The sequence below is a fragment of the Candoia aspera genome, chromosome 6, assembly GCF_035149785.1.
Source record: "Candoia aspera isolate rCanAsp1 chromosome 6, rCanAsp1.hap2, whole genome shotgun sequence".
NCBI lineage: Eukaryota > Metazoa > Chordata > Lepidosauria > Squamata > Boidae > Candoia > Candoia aspera.
The window spans coordinates 43171838-43193472 of NC_086158.1; the positions used below are offsets into that span (position 1 = coordinate 43171838).

Consider the following 21635-nt stretch of genomic DNA (forward strand, 5'->3'; position numbering starts at 1 on the left):
TTCTGAGCAGACAGGTAGCTTATTAGAAATTCCTCTATATGGAAAAGGAAAAAAAAAACCTTGTAGAAAGTTGGATATCAAGAAGAAGAACTAACTCTTCTGGGCGTCATAGCTGTTTTTACTTTAAGGGTGTTTTTAGGGAAAAGAAGACCCAAAGATGCCATTATTCCTAAGTTTCCTAAATATTTGAGTTGACTTAACTTGAACTAGAACTTGCCCATGCGTGGCTTACTGAAGACCTAGAAACCAACTTGTGTTCAGACTGAGCTGGTACCTGTCTGCTGCTGTAAGTTCCTTTTTTTTCACAATGTATTTTGCTAAAAAAATTCACTGTTTGCTTATAGAAAGCGATTTTGAAAAAAAAAAAGCAGTTACATAAGGGACTCTCAGGCTGAAATAGATAAGGGTGTGTCCTCTGCATTTCTCTGATATATAAAGTAGAGAAATGGCTTAAAAATGTGCCTACGTGACTGTGTTGCTGTAGGACTAGAGGGTGGTGCTGTGCTGTGCTATTTTGGTTTTCTTGGATATCACACCACAGTTCTGGTAGCCACAGAGAAAGTAAAGACCATTACTCCAAAAGGCAAGTTCCCTCACTGTATCAGGCCGTCAATGGATGCCTGAGCACATAACTTTATAAACTTGTCTGATGAAATGAACTAAATTCAAAACGAGCAGCAGCACCTTCCTCCATTAATTGGATTTAGCGCACCAAAACAATGTAATCTGATAGATTTCAGGCAACAGGTTATAGGGTTAGCATTTATAAGCAACCCACTACTACTATAATATCTGTGCCAAATGTGGTTGATAATAATTCACCTAATGTATACAGTGTCATCAGACAAGGGTCAAAGAGTACCATAAAAAACAGGACATTTCACAGGTTGGTAAATGTAGGGCTGTGGTTTAGATACGGGACCAGGGAGATTCAGACTGAAGTCCATCTTCTACTATGAAAGCTCACTAGGTGACTTTAGGCCTGGCATGATCTTTCAGCCCAAAATATAGTGGTGGGGGTGATTATTGGAGGAGAGAGTTTACCATCATGAGCACTTGAGAAGAAAGGTAGGATACCAATGAACAAAAACTTAGACTCTAGAGGATTTCTGTAAGTACATATATGCAGAGTGGGTAGAAGTGTTCGATATCCTTAATGAAAGACTATGAGCTGATAAGATAGTATCTTCAGGAAATAGAAACTTTTGACAACCATTCTGTTGTGGCAGGAACAGCATGTAATGTATATTTTCAGGATTAAATTAGGATTGAGAGCCACCTTAACAGGTAAACTAGGAAACTGAAGGGTCAAATTTCAGATCTTTAGTGCTAGAGGAATGTATAAGTTATCTTCAGTCAAATGTCATTTGTGGTCTTGCTTCCTTTGGATGTTTTGCCACTTGGTGAACTTTTTTACGATCAGATTTTTCACCTTTGGATGCTTAATCAAAGGTTTGTGCTTCCTTCTAGTGATTCCAACTCCACTTGACCAAAAGAGAGAGGCTTAGTTTAATGCTGATTAAAGGCAGGGTTTCAGCTTAAAAATAGGCAGCCGTGGGTCACTCAGATACCCAAGAGGACACCACTGAAGTCTGACCCACTTCGTACAATGAAGGAAGATCCTGTTGCATTATCTATGAAGACTGAAGCATACTGGCCAGCCTACAATAGAGAAGATCAAAGTTAGTGACGAGGCTCACACAATGTGCCAAACCATATGGTCTCTCAATTTGTTAAAGAGGTGAATTGACTGGCTTCATAGAACATGCTAAGCCAAATATGAGCAAGCCATATTATGGTGGGCATGATGTGTGATAACTCCTGACACTGAATTGAACACAAACCTTGGGTTTAGTTGGCCTTACCTAGTTTCTAAAGCAAATTTTGAAGAGAAAAAAACAATGGGTCGACTTTTGCCAGAATTTGGCCTCTACTGTCCTCATGTCACAAAAAGTCTTTTTTTCAAAAGATCATTCCACTTAAAGTTGGATATTCCTGAGATCCTGTTAAGTTTTTAGCACGCTTGTTTGCTGTCTATAAACTCACCTGTAGAAAGAGAATTCCACTGACTGAAACAGTGAAATATTCACTGCTTTTATCCAAACTTCTGACTGTTTCCAGAGAACTGAAAGTAAGATAACAGGATCTTTATCAAAAGCAATGGATGCCAAGACACAAAATGACCCCTTTCTAATTGCCTTGTTTGCTCTAAAAATCACATCCAATCTTACTTCCCACTACATTTCTTTTATAAACTTGTTTAGCTGTAGATAAGAGATTGTGTGGATTAACTACATAGGTAATTAATGATTACCTATATTGGGAGACATAGGCAGGACAAGATGCAGCAAAACTGAAAAACATGCTTTCCCAACAAAAAAACTATTTCTGTCCCAAGCACTCACCTTTTCTGGCGGCAGAGTGACTCAACACAGATCAGCAAGCGCAGGTGATCTCGGCCCCTTGGCTGGTACTTTTTGGGATGGATTTCAGGAACTGCAACAGGTAAGAAAGAATAAGGCTGGACTGCAGAAAGTGCCAGCAACTGGGAAATGGCCACCAAAGCTGGATGTTGCTAAGGGCATTGCTTTAATGTGCTTATTATTCTAGTGCCTATCACCATTGCAGAGCTGAGTCACGTACAAACTAGTCTTTTGTGGTTGTTGCCTGAAGGAACACTAAGATATCTATTTAAACAAACTGATCAGCCCATTCCAACCTTGAATTAGCCAGGGTGCACATTTCTATGACTTTGTTAGTAATCTTTATATTGTCCATTACTGCCAGATTTCTCCCTGGTACTAAATGTCCTTGGGATTTAGTATTACCAATTTTTAAAAATTATGGTTTTGTTTGTTTTTTTAGAAAATTTCTTTGATAAAGAAAAATAATATTGCCAATTCTTGATTGTCTAGAGTTTGTACAATGAAAACACCAGCAGTGTGTTATTTATTTCAACTTACCAACATACAACCTGGCACTGAAAATGTAGTATCCACTGATGGGGGCCATATATTGGCCGTTGTTAAGGTTTAAACCTAGGCCACGATGGAATAGCTCTTCTTTTTTAGTCTAGTACAAAGCAAACAAGAAAGGGTCATTTAGTTAAAATGTATTTGCAAAGATCAAAATATTAAACATATTACAATACTGTTAAATAAAAACAAAGGAAAGGAGAGTGGAAAGCTCAAAGACCATCCAGGCAGAAATAAATCTGCCAGCTGGGATGTCCACAGCCATCTTATGGGAATAAAAATCAAACAAAATTTGGTAACCCTGCCATGAAAATTGCAGCATTCTCCTCATCAGACCAGTCCAAGCTGGAAATTAATAGGGCATGCTTGATAAAACATGCAGTTGTATGCCAGAAATGGTCTTAATTAGTGTTTTTCAAACTTGGCAACTTTAAAATGTGTGGACTTCAACTCTCAGAATTCCCCACCAGCATGCTGGCTGGGGAATTCTGGGAGTTGAAGTCCACACATTTTAAAATTGCCAAGTTTGAGAAACACTGATCTTAATTGTCCCATCTGGTTGTGCCATATTATTTGACCTTCCCTCTAGGATCATCAGTGGCAAGACAATGAGGCTGGCTAATGAAAATTCCCTTCTATGTGACTGGGAAGACAAGATTTTATAACGATAATTAGGTAAGGAGAAAGGTTACCACAAAGACCACTGTAGTGATAAGAAGAAATTTTGCTATCATCTTTTCTGCTTCCTTGTTCTGTATGAGGATATTCAAATAATAAAGAGTGTTGCAGAGAACAGGGCCCAAGTATCAGTTATTGTGAACACACATTTGTTAGTATAATCGTGGTTTGGAATAGCAGGTTGGGCCCAGATATATTTTGAGCACATTCTTAGGAATTAATGGGACTTTAAGTCAGTAATGATTAACATAAATACAAATAATGTGCCAAAGCAGGACAAATGACACGTTTAGTAATCAGAAATCTCTATCAGCAAAGTGAGCTTTTAGGGTTTTGGGTTTTTTCCCACTAGGGACTTCTTTAGTTGCTCTTTTTGATGGAGAGACATAACAACCCATTTACCATGTTTTATGAAGGGCAAAAAACTCAATCACGCTGCCAAACTCAAAGGTGCAATCTTAAGGTGCTAATGGGCTGCCAAAGAAGGGTGGGGGGCCCCATGCAGCCCATGGATTGCCTGTCTTAATGTAGAAGCACTTAGCTAAAACACATCTCCCTTCTTCCCAGGGCTAATAGGGACAAGGCAAGAGTTGGCTGATTGATTTAATCAATTTATATGGCTGCTCAACTCGTAAATTGTGAGTCATGGCAGCTAACAGGATTAAAGCCAAAGCATAAACCAGCAAGATAAAAAACAATACAAAAGAGAACATAGCAATGTTGGATACATCATCCCTGTCCACCAACTTGTTTCTATAGTGGTGCAGAACAGAGGAAGGATCACCTGATGCACTAATTTCCAACTCTATTCTGCTACTCTTCTATACGTAAAAGGTTAAAGCTGGAATAACCAAAAGCTCATTATCCAAAGCGTTGCTTCCAATGGCTCTGGAAAGTTTTGTGCCTTTTGATAAATATAGATAAACGTATAGAAAATGTAAATTCTTTCCTGTTCATGTCTCTCTGTATCCCTAATTTTAACTCCTTTTTATCTCATTTTTGCCAGTTAAGTGCTTTGATACCTGTTAATGTTTAATAAATAAACATCAACTCATACTTTTTGCTAGCTGAACTCTGTGTGTACTTGCTCTGATCTGGATAGGGATTGACTGGGGAGTGTGCTAAGTGTAAACTAAACTAGGTATTATCCACATTAATTTTCAACAAGTATAGCTAAGGCTAACCTACCATCAGTTAATGTTCTAGACATTATGGACAGGCTTATCCAGGAACCTGGCCTAAGGTATTAGGGCTGTATGATAGTCACACAGGTTTGGGACCATCTGAATCTCAGGTATGCTTTCCAAAAGGCAGATGCCATGAAAGAGAACCTCTTAGATCCCACAGGAGAACAATATTTTATAGAAGGGACCTGGAGCATGCTAACCCTGTTGGATATTGTGGAAGGGGCATAGAGATAATTGGAAATAGGTGGTTCCAGATGTAACCCAACCCTATGTTATAAAAGGCTTTGTAGGTGCATTTGAATTACATCTGGAAGTTCACTTATATAGAGTGGGTTGCAATAGGCCAATCAGGAGATGACCAAAGGTGTGAGTGACTGTGAACAGGGCTTCCAAAACCAGGAATGGGAGCAATTGGTACACAAGATGGATTTGTGCAAAGGCCCTCCTCACTATAGCTGCCACCTGCTCTTTCACTCTATAAAAAAATGAAGATACTTTCTTTGTACGGTTGATACTTAACTGCATGCTGATGGATGACCCCATCCAGCAGCTTAATGTAGATGTTAAATAGGGGTGAAGAGAGAGGGGAAAGCCCTGAGTAATCCTACAAAGTAGGGCTCTAGGACTAGAATCTCCTCTCCTAACAAAACCAATTGGAACTGGCCTTGGAGAAATGAGAACACTACAACTTTGTGCCCCCCTCCCAACCGCCAAAGCTAGTCCACAAGGATACCATGATCAGTAGAATCAAAAACTGCTAAGAGATCAAGGAGGGCCATGGAAATTCCCCATCCCAATCCCACTAGATATCATCCACAAATACAATCAATGCCATCTCATTACTGTGCTCAGGTCTGAAACCAGCTAAAAAGGATCCAGATAATCCATTTCTTCTGGGGTCTTCTAACGCTGACCACTTTCTCAACAATTGGAGCCAGGATAAAAATTGGATACAGCAGTTGTTTCTTGAGGAGGGGATGGTCCACCGCCTCTTTAAAAATTGGCAAAACAACTTCCTCTCTCAGGGATATATTTACCACTGCCTGGATCCAACCACCTAACAACCTCCTATGAGGCTTTAACTAGCCAGGAGGGACACAGGAGGACTCACTTAGAGCCCCAATGACTCTCTCTACTTCCTCACAACTAGCAAGCTTGAACATTTTCCAGAAAACTAAGCCAGACCATGCCTTGGTTAACTTAAAGAACACGCACAAAGTACAACTCAGAATGAATCCAAGTAACTTTATCTGACAGATGCCTCAAATAGCCTTCACAGCAGCCTTGCAGGCTTATCTAGGAAGGACCGTTAAGCAGGGCTGCTGGCTGGCTATCTGCAGATGAGATAAAGAGTGGAAAAATAATGACATTTTGCCACTATTATTGCCAGAAAACAATCCTTAATAAGGGCTTTTACCCATGCTTGATTGAATTCCCTTTGTTATCCTCCAGGGGTTCTCTAGTCATCTCTTCTGCCACTTTATCTGCTGGAGTTCCTCTAAAAACCATGAGGCTCTCCAGGTATCCACATGCAGAGAGAGTCCACACTGATGCAATCTGATCTAAGGCTGTTACCACCCTCTCATTCCAGACAGCAAGTAAGGCCTCATTTGAACTGTGCATCAGAAACAGAGCCATCCAACCTCTTTCCTTTTGCTACTCACTATGTAATAAAGTTGAAGTTCTTGAAGAGATCGTCGATCTACTGAAATGTTCTTCCGGGTCTGGCAGTGGAATGCTGCTTCTACTCGTCTTTGCTCCCTGCTTTTTATCAGCGGGATGCTAATCTGGGGAAATAAATTCTCTTCTTTTCCATCCCTATCTTCTCCATGCTGGCAGTTTTTGCTGGTGCTTTTCACATTGATCCTTTCTTGCTCCCTGATTATTCCTGAGCAGTCAAAAATACAAAGATTTATGACAGATATGGGCCCCATTATATCTTCCTCACAAAATATGGTTCATTTGTTTTTTGTTTGTTTGTTTTTTAATTTTCAGGGTTCAATTGAATGTGTTTATCTGTTTCTGAGGCAAAAGCTGATGGAAGCCCTCTTCAGGCAATACCTCCCCTGCAAAGTTCAGCACACAAGAGAGGTAAACAGCCATTCCGCTCTCCAAATCAAGCTGGTTACCTCACTGAAAAGTCAATCTCTACAGTGTGACCATCTGCAGCAAAGCATCTTTGTATACAGGGCTGGGCATCTGAAGAGTTCCATGCAATCCAATCCAAACCCTGTACTATCAGCATTCCAGCTCATGTGGGATGGATGGATGGATGGATGGAGATGTATGTATGTATAGTACGTATTCATGCAAAGGCTCCTCTTATGCAAAATGCAGGCAATTGCACTATATTCACGGAAACTGGCTCTTTGGTGATGTCACCAACACATTTTGGAAAGAGGAGGGGCTGCTCACTGCTCCTTGCATGTTGAATTCTACATGGGAGGGTATTGCCTGAACAGGGTTCTGGGTCTCTGATACCTTGGGCTACAAGATTCTTCAGAGATATAGCTACTTCATTTATTATGCTCTATAGTCTTTATCAATCTGGTTGCTTCTAGGCATGCTGGAATTACAATAGCCATAGTATTTCCTAACAAGAGAGTTGCAGTTCCCCAACATCTGGAGAGATCAAATTAAAGATAAAACATCACTCCCAGAATAGGCTGGTATGTCATGTATTAGGAATGATAGGAGGAAAGTACACAGAATTCTGTGCAGGCAAATAAGCAGAGGCTGAGAAGAGAAGAATGGAAGGCTAACTAAGCAAACTCCTAGATGAGGGACAACACCCCCACACCCCCCGCCCATATCCAGTACAGAAAAATAGCTCACCAGCCAGCTTCAAGGGGGCTGATTTACAAATTGTAAGCTTATTCAGAATATGGTCTTCAGAGATTCCCCAGTGTGTTTTACCTCTTTTTATTCTACTTGGTAGTGGCAGAGAAAGAGAAAATCTGAACATGATCATGCTATATCACCATCTACATTTTAAAGACCAGCTAGGAAGTTGGCAAATGCTAAGCATTCTTAGTTATGCAAAGTTCTGAAGCAGATATTAAGTATACTCTTTTGAAAGCTACTTCTAAATTAATTCTACTTTCCTAGCTCTACTTTGATCTGCAGTAAAAGAAAATAGAATAAACCAATGCCAATTGCATTTTGATGTTTAATACAAATTTATATAAATAGCATGAGCTTGAATAGACTTTAAGCATGACATATGGGAGGGTCAATCAAACCTACATATTAAAGGCCCTCTTTGTGCAATCTACTCAGAAACATGTCCTGATCAAAGCTCACAATTTAAGAATCAGGGCAGTAGCGTCTTATTTGAGCTCTAAAATTCCTAAGGATTCATAGCACAGTCTCCTTGCAACTGACCAATCACATTACTCTTTATAAAGTGTGAATGAGTCTCCAAAAGCCTGAATGATAAGTAAGTCTTTCTTACCCCAACTTCCATCTACTCTAGCCATTCCATAGTATCATTTGTCCTTGTAAAAGGAATTTAAAATCCCCAGAAGTACTATTAAGACAACCATACTATCAACACATAAAATCAACTCATTCACATTCGTTCTTTATATTTGGATTTAGTTGCACCACAGTATACTTGCTTGGAGTATAGTAATTTTTTTCCATACCTTTAAGAAGCAGCCGGAATTCCCTCAGCAACTTCTCCCGAGTAATAGTATCTTGAGGAGGTTGTGGTGGCTCTGCAGGCTCTAACAGGCCTGGAATGCCAAACTAGAACCCAAATTTACCACAATAGTTATATTCTGCTCCTTTAGGTCCAAACACCAAAACTTTTATCTCCTATTGCCCATATTTATAGCCCCCATTTAAGTAATTCCTGTTTGTCCCTCCCTCAATTAATCAGCTTCAAAACATTTTATAATCCCCGTTTTACAAATTGTACACAATATCAACTGTAGTATCTGAACTACTCTTCCTGTACCCTTCACCCATGTATGAATTAACTAGTGTGAATCCTAAACAGTTTCACAGATTGTCCTGGTAAAATCCAATGAGATGAGACCACTGAAAAGCAGATATGCTTAATTATGGTTCAGAGCATATATAAGCTAGTCAGAGCCCCCAGGGGATGGACATTTGATGCAGACCTAACTGGTAAGGTGCTACATGTTTGCTGGCTTTGGAAGGGTCTGTCCGCCATCATCTCTCTGGGGTTCCCTGACTGGCAGAAGGGCTCAAAGGTCTTTCTTTGTCTAATTGTATTCTTGAATATTTTAATTCAATTTAATATTTTAATATTCTTTGATTGCTGTCTTAGGTTATGTTACATTCTTCAGTATTCCTATATATTCTTTGATTGCTGTCTCATGTTATGTGATTATGTTACTTCCTTATACTGCCTTGGAATAAAGCCTTATGTATTCATACTGGTGTGGTCATTGCTTCTGAATCCAAAAGAATCTGTGACTCAACCCTGCTGGGCTTGGGACAGAGCAATATAGTCATGCGCATAGTTAACTAATTCTACCTAGTCTTGTTGTCAGAATACCTAAAAGCTGTCAATTGTCTAATTTCACATAGTAAGTTAAAAAAATTGACCCAGGACTCACTGACAAACTTGGCCAACACAGAACACATCCTCCAAACACTGATTAGCTATAGTGGCCAAGCCACACCTACTTCTGCTTGTCTGGCCAATGGAGAAGGGACCAGTGTAGCCCTGAGGTATTCTTGTGGTTCAAATGCTCATGGCAATTCTAGGAAAAAAGGATCAGGACTCTATATTTTCAAAATGATGACTTTTGACTGTATGTTACCAGAACTAGTAAGGAGATTTGACTGGGTTAATGGCTGAGTTTGTGGGAACAAGACTTTGAACCAACTTCAAAGATAGGCCTTATCAAAACATGGGCAGCACGGTTAAAATTGCTTACCTTAATCTTTTTGGACTTGTTTTTATTCATTTTTTTGCTCCTCACCTCATTGTTCACAAGGAGCTTCCAGGCATTCCGGGAATCAGAGCTATGAATTTTTCCTGCAGTATTTTCCTTTGCGTAATGAGAAGAAAGTTAAAACAAGAAAAAATTTAACAAAGAAGCTGTATAGGTTGATGACAAAATGTAGGCGACCTGGGAAGACAACAGTACTTCAAAAAAACCGTTTGAGGATTATCAACATCTTTGTAACCTGCTGTTCCAGATATGAGTCAGAATATTCTTTGCCATCTGGACTAGTTTTCCTAACTTACTGCTGTCCATGTTTGTTGGAATATAATTCTTCAACCTTTCCAACCAGTTGGCCATGCTGGCCGAAAATTGTGGAAACTGTAATTGAGCAAACCTATAAGTTGCTAAACTGGGGAAGACTGATCTGCACTATCTGTTTAGATTCGTGTCCCCCATTATCCAAAAGAGAATTTGCAAGTTCTTTTCATAAGGATTATTGATCACATTGGGGTCTGCATTGTTTTCTCTTGCAAAACATACATGCAACTGTCATCTTTGAAGAGAGACTTTCCATCTAAATTTTTAACTTAGAGAATGTTTTGCTCTCTACTATTTTCTTGTTAATAGGTAGATTAAAACATTGCTAATGAACATATCAGATAAATACAGAGACTCAGAGAGGTTTTTTATACTGTTGTCTTTTATCATTTTCAAAATGACTTAGTACTGATACAAAGCTCTCTCTCTTTATTTCCTTTCTCTTCAAATAAACATGTTTACATTTCCTGTTCCATACATTCTAAGTGTCCTAGACAGGAAAGACTAGTATTTCAAAGTGACCCCCATTTCCTCATAGCCAGAAATAATTACATTGAGTAACTTCTGTATTTCTTCATACAAAGAAACTAAGTCCATAGCCATACTATAGCCACTAGTCAGAACAGTGGTAGTTTAACCTAAGGACAGTAAATGCTCCTTTGAGTTGAGGTCTGATTTCAGGTTACTGCCACAAAGTTTTTTCTTGGCAACAACATGAAATTGGTGCTAGATGAGAGAGAGAGAGAGATGATAGATAGATGATCGATATAGACGATAGATTGATGATAATCTTTTCAGTCTAGTCTACAATTCCATACAAGTACTAACAAAAGTGACCCTTTGTAACTCCTGAGCCTAAACAAGACCAGCCAGGTGCAAAACTAAAATGCCTTTTTTCCAATAATTTTCATTGCACTCTATGAAGGTTTAGTAAGAAAGTCCGATCACTTTCAATGGAACTTATTTCCAAATAAACATATACAAATTCCCATAAGAATCAATTACGACTCTGACAAGATAGATTGAAAAACAAACTTTTGGAGGCAAGTTGCTCATCACACAACAACTAGAAGCAAAATCCACTTTGACAGTTGAGCACTTTTTTGTTTTCTCTAATGTCTATCCCAATGTTATTTCCATTTAGGGCTAACATCAAGGGAGAATTTTCAATTTTTACCAAGAGATGAGGTGGAAGAAGCCTTCAGTTAGTAAGCAGGGAGTAGCATATGAAATGTTCTTACTGAATCCTGGGAAGATGACAAGGGAAGACTGCTTGTTTCATTCCACTGGGATGTCTTTTCCTGGTTCCTTCTGTTTTCATATTTCTCATTTTCCACAGTGCTAGCACAAAAAAACATTGCTAGTAGACCCATGGCCAGTAATTGAAGTGGGAAACCAGAAAGGAAGGGCCTAGCCATATTCTGGTACATAACTGCACACTTGGTTTATACAAAGAACTAGAATTAGATATGACTGGGAATTTCTCAGGAGCCAAAAGACCAAGTTAATCTGCAGTTCTAGTGGCCTGTATACCTGTGAAAATTCCACAAAGGAATATTAACTGCAAGAAGTAGTTATCCAATGTATCTTCAATTTATTTTTCCACAGCAGGCTTTCCAAGAATATCAAACCTTTTCTTTAAAAAAAACTTGTAAAAAAGTAAGGCTTAAAAAAACTTAACTGAGTATACACACACTGCACCAGATCAATTGTACCAGATCAGTGGATCAGAAAGAGGATTGCAATTTCTTCTTTCAGGGTCAAAGATGGGTAAGTGGTTATCAGAGGACCACCTCAGAAGCAACTCTCTAAATAGCAGAAATCAGGAGTTTCAGGCTGTCCTTAGACAAATGAGTTCATTCAGATGGTGCAGAAGCTGTTGGTCTCTTTTTCCTGGATCCTCAGTCAGAGCATAGATAAAATTGTATCAAAACCACAGAAGTCCCATGATGGCTCCATTCACAGCTTTGGCTGCCTGGGAGTGCTTGTCCCAACCTCTTTTCAGTGCTCTCTCTTTTTCAAACCAGGGACTTGTATGCTTGCCTGATTACATCCCTACTGCCACCCTGCTCCTGTCTGAATATCTTTGTCCAGCTTCCCTTCCTTTAATAAGCTTGAATTCCCCGCCTCACCGGAATGGTCCCTTGTCTTAGAGAGCCACCTCTTGGCATCAGGAGCAAATTACAAAAGCAGAGGCCACGCAGAAGCTCATCAGCATCTGGTGGCAGGAGAACAAGGAGGTAGGTATGCACTGAAAGTGGCTCTGTGAAATTTCAGTGGCTTGTACGTTAACATGAAATGCAGATGGTTGTATCGGCTTTGTTTCTACCTTACAGAGAGTCTGCTTAGGTTGGGGCTGAGAGAAAGGGGGCTTGATGTGGGAGACCTGGTGGCTGAAGGGATTCTAGGGCATGACACATCCCATATTGCATTCCTTTGGATACATTCTAATGCTGTTTTGTTTTTAGTCTAAAATCTATGTTTGTGTCATGTGTAGTATATAGTTATAATTAAAATAATTATGTCCCATTTCTTAACCTTCATTCCAGTCTTTCATTTCTCAATCCTAACTCATGTAGCATGTAGTCCATTCAAGAAAATGAAGAAAATGGAACCAATCAATAAGAAACAAAACTGCATGTAAAAACTAAAGCAAAAGCAGTAATAACAAAATAACAGAAATAAAATAAAAGCCATTGCATACAAGAGAAGCTTCTAATATATATTTTTTCTGTTCTTCCTGTTGTTTCAGAAATATTACAATTTTGCATTTTAAACCTCAAGTTTAGTTTACCTAAGGAACTGAATGGAAGAAAAGTTTCCCACTCCCACATCTGACCTGTGCAAACCTTTGAATAGATTTAGTAAAATGACTGAAGATGCAGTTGAATGAGATAGAATGGAGACTGCCAAGGGAGGAATTTGCCAAAGTCTTGTGGGCCTTTGCGTAACTGCAGGAAATGCTTTCTTCCCAATACTTCATCTTACATTGTTCAAGTGTATCCTTTGAGGCTTTTCTAAGGACTACAGTGGGAAAGAGAAAGGGGGAAAATGCAGTCATAGCCATATGGTTCCTTTTGGGGGGTCAAAATAAAAGTGGCAAAAAGGATTTCGAATTCTCCAGAATTCTAATGGTCTCTAAGCATACATGCTAGTAGCCATGTTATGTTTGAGCACTCATGTTCCGAGGACAAAGAAAATTCAACCTCAGAGGCCTGATGCAACCACAGAAGCCCCTTTCTTCCACCACAGAAACTTCTTTGGCTCTTGCCTCTCAGTCCAGTCAGAATTCCATCCTTACTAAATGTAATAGAAGTTATGGTTAGGGTCTGTCAAAGGAGGATTAGAATATATACAGCCTCCCCATTCCTCAGGATCCAGAGGGCCCCTCCACATGTGGCTTTGGTGCTGATTTGATACATCTTTCTCCATGGGAAGCTGTTTGAGCACAGCCGGACAGCCACATTAAAGGGCTCATCTTCATCTCCAACCATGGTACAACCATGTCCTGATAAACCATTTTTATATGACAACTCCTCACATTGTTGCCTTCATCTAATTCCCCACTCACAGCTAAGGTACCTTAGTCACCTTTAGCTGTTCAAGTTTTCCCTCTTCTCCCAACACAGTTTATACTGTGGGCACAATCTAAAACACTTCATCAACAATGTGGTCAGAGGCTGTCTAGTTCCTATTGGCCACTTCAGGCTGCTAGGAGCATGTTTCCTCTCCTCCAGCCATTGCCCTTCCTGGCCATGTTGGCTTAGGCTGCCAGAGAGATTGGACTAGCTAAATGTGGAGTTCTCTAGTGGATACAGGAGGCTATATCAGCAAATAATCAGGAGGAATCTGAAAATAACACATTTTAGTGATCTAATCTGATGAAATGAAATTTAGTGATCCAAATCTGATGAAGTGAGCTGCAGCTCACAAAAGCTTATATCTTTTAATAAAACCTATTAGATGGAAAAGGTGCTACTAGACTCCTCCTGATTTTTTTTGGTGGGGGTGGGAGGCACCAAAGACTAACACAGCTCTCCTCCTACAATACCAGCAAATGTGATCTTAATGCTGCTGGTCACTTTCTACTCAGTTTTACAATTGCAGTAAAAATGGGGGGTGGGGTGGGGGGACACCTTGATTTTCCCTGGTCATACTAATAGCTTGCCCTGGATTCTTGTCTCTCAGTGCCTCATGATAGCCCAGCCTCTGAGCTTAATTGAGCCATCTCTCTCTTTCTCCCACATACTCACACGTACATATACTCATTTCCTCATACACAGAGATTCCACACTGCAACTCACAACCTTGATTGCAGCTGTTGGGAAAAGCTGCAAACTACAGTATTGCTTCATCATTACAGCTTTAAAAGGGAATTCATATGCAGGGATAATGAAGTCTTGATTACATAGCAGCTTTATCCTCATACCAGCAGTTTAGATTTTTTCACATAGCGTGAACTGAAAACCTGGGGGAAGGGGAATGTATTTTGATTACTCGAGGAGTTACCATAACTCAGGGGTGAAGTACCAATTGAATAACAGGGTTTTTTCATTCTTCTCTTGCCTCAATGGAGGAAGCACCAATTGGCTCATGGTGATCCCTTTTCTCATCATTCTGAGATCAGCAGAAATGAGAATGATCCTACAGCTGCCTTCAAAATGCTCTGGATCAACTGAAGAATGAAAGTCTTACTGTGTGGTGTTCATTTGCTTTCTATTCTTACAGCAGCTACCCAGAATTACAGAAATGTGCGTTAGCTCCTGGGGTGGTATACATGATTTCATTCACATTACACTGAATAGAAGGAAAATAGTTAAAAGGCAGAAAACATTTGAAAGGGATTAATAGAAAGAAATCTACACTTTTCTTCTTGTAGTACTCTTACAATACTAGCAGCCAGCACTTTTGGATGCATTTTTTTTCCCTGCTGCATATTAAACATGAACATTGTTGGTTTGATTCTCAGTAGTCAGAAATGTGAAACTGCTTATTCCACCCACCAGGTAATTCCCACCAGTCTTCAGGGCCTCAATAAAGGCCTTTCCTGCTTCCCAAAGCTCCTCCTGTTCATCTGTAGTAAAGAAGGAAAACATAGTCTTTTGTGTAAAACTGGAAGGAGCCATAGAGCTCTTATGCATGGCAGCCATAAACTGCTTGTTTCCTGTGCTGAAACTGGCTGGAAATGAAGTCAGATTAAGAAATTGCTGTTTGAATTTCAATCCATTCCCGAGCTTTGGCAACAATGCTGGCTGGGGGTTCTGTCCAGACCACAGTTACTGTGGCTCTTGATTAATAGACTTTCCTGCTCCTTGCTGGGAAAATAAGTACAAATTGCTCTCCTTTCTGTGGGAGGGTCTGTGAGGACATGTGGCTTCCACTGATGGATCTTTGGTATGAGCCCTCCCTCTATCAGCTCCCGTTCCCATCCAGTGGACTGGTGGGGAACCCCTTCCCCAGTTTCACCATTGTTGTAGTCACTTAGACTAGAAAGGGAAACCAACAGAACTCTTCTCAATTTCAGCCTGTAAAAAAAACAAAGTGCATTTCACTGGTAAACTTGTGGGGGGGGGGGGAAACTCCAGCCTTTTAGCAATCCACCAGTGAACCTGTAAATCAAGAAAGAGGGCCCAACCTTTCAACAGTCCACCATGGGAAGGTCCTTCAGAAGGAGGCAGGCAGCCCAGTAGCTTGGAATGAAATATTTATTTATTTGTTTGTTTGTCATATGTCTTTACTGCCCATCTCATAACGACGACTGTCTATATGTGCAGAAATGTCTGTGGAGGGCAGTGACTAGAAACTGGAGGGGAGGGGGACTTTCTGCCACAGCACATAGGGGGACATTGGAGCAGAAACAGTGTCTACAACAAACCAAAATGCAGCAGGCAGATCACACAGCACTACATATGCTGAAAACACCTTTGGTGTTAGGTTCCTTTATAGTGGGCTGGGACAGGTTGAGGATGACATGGTGCATTCCTGTTCTCAAGAAACAGTTAATGAGATATTCTGCATAAGGCTGAGCAGAACATGTGGATGTGCCTATAATTATGGGTATTATACCTGAACTACCTGGGAATACAGTTGTGCTTTCCCATATCTCCCCTGAATTATTCAGCCATCCTGTATTTTCCTTCATAATTCTGAATAATTGGATCAAGTCTACCAAAAGCACATTCAGAGAAAGGAAGAAAGAAAAAGAAGATACAAAAAGGGTTTGCACAGAAATTCCTGTGTTGGTTTTCCTCATTCTGGGGCCCTCTTGATGTGTTTGGATTAGAGTTATAAGACTTTCCACCTATGTTGGCTGGATATTCTGAAAATTGTAGTCCAAGCTTATTTGAAGGAAACCAGATTGAAAAAAAAACCTACACTAGTACTTGCATTCTGAGAACAAAGTATACCTCTGTGAGAAATTATCAAAAATTACAATCTCTTTCTTGCTCTTATTTTCTTCACACAATCCTCATTAATATATGCAGTATACATGCCATATGGCCAAAGCAGAGACCCAGGAATCAAAGAAGGATAAAGAGATCCACAGAAGCTAACACAGACCAGGCCTTGGGCAAGAGAGGAGGCATACTTGAAGTATTTACTAGTCCCAAATTGATCTAGGTCTCCCCAGTCTGAATTCAACACCCTGTAATATCAGCTACATCACATTATCCTATAAATGTTCTGCAAAATAGAATATGCAAACTGTCTTGCCTGGTGCCTTCTTACCTTCAGGGTCAGATACTGGTAACATCTCAGAAATCCTATGAAAGACTATATGTGCAGAGCTATAACAAAGGCCTGGCTCTCCCTCTCTCTTTTCCTTCATGCTTAAATGAAATCTTAAGTTCCATTCTTCAGCTCTCACGTCATTGCCTTGGCCTACTGTTCCCAGCAAAGTGAGGTAACCAAGCTGTTCCCTCTCCCCTTCTCCTTCTATTTTCTTTGACCATGCCAATGATGTCATGGGAATGAAAACTCCATTTAGTCCCCAAAACAAAAGTCAGTGCATATTAGAGCATGCAATACTTTCAATTCAGTTCCCCAAAGGTGCTTCTGAGGAGCTCATTAAAGCAGCTACTGTGCGATCCTGCAAACAGATGCAGCTGACTTCATGAATTGCAGTCACATGCTGTGTTTGTGCCTCCCTGCATGCTAAAGGAATGTTTTGGAATCAAATACAAAGCATTGTACATCCCCTGTGTACCTTCCTTGGCGACTATAATATTCATTATACGGCAATTAGGTTAAAGTGCATAACCAGTCTTGCTCAGCTTGATGTTATACAGGCAATGTAGGATGATAGATTAACATTTCAGGAATTTCAACTGAAGTAATGGTCATACAGAGATTGATTATTGTAGAGATAAATTTCATAAAAGTAATATAGTAACTGGACAAAGAGAACATAAAATATTAAAATAAAAAGTGAACAAAAAAACCCAGTCACACTGAGGTTGGATTCATTTTTTATTTATATTTAAAAGAATTCTGAGATATAATACCATTCTGAGAAGTTCACAATAGTATAAGAAATTACAGAAAACTGCTTAAGGTACATTATTAATGGACTAGCTAGATATTAAAAAAAAACTACCTCGATTATTTTCCAGGCTGAATGAATAGAAATAAATGTTTCTTTTCTGAAAGTTACCATTAACATTTCACCATAATCTTGCAAAATCAAATAATCAGACTGCCCATCAGTCTGCCCTTTACAATTGTTAGTAAAGGTGATATCTAAGTGTAAACATAAATTCTGTGGCAAAATAAGCATGTGATATATACTAATGTAGCATCACTTCTCAGAAACATGTTTATGTCTAGTAAAAAAATTCCAGAAATATAGCAAGAAATTAAGATGGTGAGTGGTTTTACTTTACCAATAAATAAATATGAAAACTTTATTCGTAAACTAAAGTTTACAGCGTAAGACTCCTAATCGCCTAGGAGTCAGTTGCACCTAATTTCCACTGAAATCAGTAGGGCTTCACTTAGTCACAATTATCATCTTACTTTATTGGCTTATTACTGAATTTTGTCCATGGTGCTTAAAATCATTGCAACAATAAGCCGTGGTCATTGTAATGCTCTTGAATATCTTTTGCTACTTGGTGCCCTCCAGATGTGTTGGACAAGTCAAGATGATTGTCGGAGCCATAGAAGGAAAGCCCCACCACTTTATGTATGTATCAATATCACATGCATGTGCAAACGGCAGGGCTTTGATCACTTGCTTATGAGTAAAACCCAGTTAGGGCTTTTTGCTATGTGAATAATTTTGGAACTGAGCTCCTTATGTGTATGCAGTTATATTTAATTTAACAACTGCCCATGATGAATTTGCTGATCTATAAAACCTATAAAGTTTCCACTGTTTCATCACTGAACAGAATTTTTCCATTCTTAGCTATAATGACCAGGGTTGCTGGAACTTGTACTTTGATGGCTTTCAGAAAGCCATAGGTTTTTCACTTTCACATTAATATTTAAAACATTCAATGTCAGGCTAGCACGAATCATTAGAAATAATTAGTCTAAAATTATCCTTTAAAAAAGAATCACTTTCTTGTAGCTGATGCTCTCTCTTTTCCCCACCCTTAAGTATGTGATACTTTCTAAGACTAAAAGCTTTACTAGGAATAAAAGTAATCTCTCTGCGTATGTTGAGGTGGGCATAGGAATATTACTTAGATACATATATACCAAGCATATAAAATAGGAAGCTAAAATCCAAGAACATCTGCAAGACAAAAAGATTCTTCTCCTCCCCCACCCCAAATATATTCTTAGTGTGAAAGGAGGCACAAAGTTCAATATACAGGATTGACTGCCTAAAATAAACTTTGAATAATAAGCACCAGTGACAATAAAAAAAGAAATATATATTAAAATGACAAATGAGACTGTTTTTATCATAATGGCCAGTTGGAGAGCGATCAACATGAAGAAATGTATCTCCTTTTCACAGCTGGAATTAATAAAAATATGTAGGATAATTAAATTGAGCAAGCTTGTGCTTCATTAGGTACAGAACTAGTCCTAGGACAGCCTTCTTCAATTTGGCATTCCCCTGCTATATTCAACTACAACTTCCATAATCCTAGGCATGACTGAGCTGGCTAGGGATCATGGGAATTGAAATCCTATACAACTGAATGACAATGGGATTGGAGAAGGCTGCTCCACAGTGACAAAAACAGATATACAAGTAAAATTCCTAGATTATTTTGAGAAACATGTCTCCCAAAGACATTTTGATTCTTAAGTCACCCATCAACATTAGCCACTCTGACCTCAAATTAGTATTGAGCAGTTCCAGTTTGCAAAGGATCATTACCTTGTCGTGGTGCTGGAGCTTGAGCACCTCAATGATGCCATGAGCTAAACCGTGAAGGGCCACCCAAGACAGGAAGGTCATGACAGAGAGGTCAGACTAAATGCGATCCCTGGGGAAGGTAATGGCAACCCGCCCCAGTATTCTTGCCGTGAAAACTAAATGGATCAGTACAACCAGAGATATGTCGGTATACCATCGGAAGATGAGACCCCCAGGTCAGAAGATGTCAAAATGCTACTGGGGAGGAACAGAGGATGAGTTCAACTAGCCCCAGACATGATGACGCAGCTAGCTCAAAGCTGAAAGGATGGCTAGCGGCTGACGGTGCTGGTGCTGAACGGCGAATCCGATGTTCTAAGGATCAACACACCATTGGAACCTGGAATGTAAGATCTATGAGCCAGGGCAAATTGGATGTGGTTATTGGTGAGATGTCAAGATTAAAGATAGACATTTTGGGCATCAGTGAACTGCAATGGACTGGAATGGGCCACTTCACATCAAATGACCACCAGATCTACTACTGTGGACAAGAGGACCACAGAAGAAATGGAGTAGCCTTCATAATTAATAGTAAAGTGGCTAAAGCAGTGCTTGGATACAATCCAAAAAACGATAGAATGATCTCAATTCGAATTCAGGGCAAGCCATCTAACATCACAGTGATCCAAATATACGCCCCAACCACAGATGCTGAAGAAGCTGAAGTAGAGCAGTTCTATGAGGATCTGCAGCACCTACTGGACAATACGCCTAAAAGAGGTGTTATTTTCATCACAGGAGACTGGATTGCTAAGGTGGGCAGTCAAATGACACTTGGAATTACAGGTAAGCATGGCCTGGGAGAACAAAACAAAGCAGGACATAGGCTGATAGAATTTTGCCAAGACAACTCACTCTGCATAACAAACACTCTCTTCCAACAACCTAAGAGACGGCTTTATACATGGACTTCACCAGATGAACAACACCGAAACCAGATTGACTACATCCTTTGCAGCCAAAGGTGGTGGACATCTATACAGTCAGTAAAAACAAGACCTGGAGCTGACTGTAGTTCAGATCACGAACTTCTTCTTGCACAATTTAGGATCAGACTAAAGAGAAGACCCACAGATCAGCTAGATATGAGCTCACTAATATTCCTAAGGAATATGCAGTGGAGGTGAAGAATAGATTTAAGGGACTGGACTTAGTAGATAGGGTCCCGGAAGAACTATGGACAGAAGTTCACAACATTGTTCAGGAGGCGGCAACAAAATACATCCCAAAGAAAGAGAAAACCAAGAAGGCAAAATGGCTGTCTGCTGAGACACTAGAAGTAGCCCAAGAAAGAAGGAAAGCAAAAGGCAACAGTGATAGGGGGAGATATGCCCAATTAAATGCAAAATTCCAGAGGTTAGCCAGAAGAGATAAGGAATTATTTTTAAACAAGCAATGCGCGGAAGTGGAAGAAGACAATAGAATAGGAAGGACAAGAGACCTCTTCCAGAAAATTAGAAACATTGGAGGTAAATTCCAGGCAAAAATGGGCATGATCAAAAACAAAGATGGCAAGGACCTAACAGAAGAAGAAAAGATCAAGAAAAGGTGGCAAGAATATACAGAAGACCTGTATAGGAAGGATAACAATATTGGGGATAGCTTTGACAGTGTGGTCAGTGAGCTAGAGCCAGACATCCTGAAGAGTGAGGTTGAATGGGCCTTAAGAAGCATTGCTAATAAGAAGGCAGCAGGAGATGACGGCATCCCAGCTGAACTGTTCAAAATCTTGCAAGATGATGCTGTCAAGGTAATGCATGCTATACGCCAGCAAATTTGGAAAATTTGGGAGTTTCAGAAAAACATCTATTTCTGTTTTATTGACTATTCTAAAGCCTTTGACTGTGTGGACCATAACAAATTGTGGCAAGTTCTTGGTGGTATGGGGATACCAAGTCATCTTGTATGCCTCCTGAAGAATCTGTATATAATAACAGTAAGAACAGACCATGGAACAACGGACTGGTTTAAGATTGGGAAAGGAGTACGGCAGGGCTGTATCCTCTCACCCTACCTATTCAACTTGTACGCAGAACACATCACACTGACAACAAAGGTCTGCATAGTTAAAGCAATGGTGTTCCCCGTAGTAACGTATGGCTGCGAGAGCTGGACCATAAGGAAGGCTGAGAGAAGGAAGATAGATGCTTTTGAACTGTGGTGTTGGAGG

General features: G+C 39.8%; 1 protein-coding gene across 1 annotated transcript; it reads right to left on the reverse strand.

Annotated features, from left to right (window-relative positions):
* Window positions 1-806: 806 nt before the first annotated feature.
* ERFE (erythroferrone) lies at window positions 807-11685 on the reverse strand. Its single transcript, XM_063306876.1, has 8 exons — window positions 11325-11685; window positions 9754-9867; window positions 8488-8590; window positions 6505-6728; window positions 2964-3072; window positions 2406-2496; window positions 2047-2125; window positions 807-1662 (listed from the first exon to the last, which is right to left on the reverse strand). Exons 1-8 carry the CDS (start codon window positions 11511-11513, stop codon window positions 1564-1566), a joined length of 1008 nt encoding a protein of 335 aa, XP_063162946.1. The 5' UTR covers window positions 11514-11685; the 3' UTR covers window positions 807-1563.
* Between the last annotated feature and the right edge of the window lie 9950 nt (window positions 11686-21635).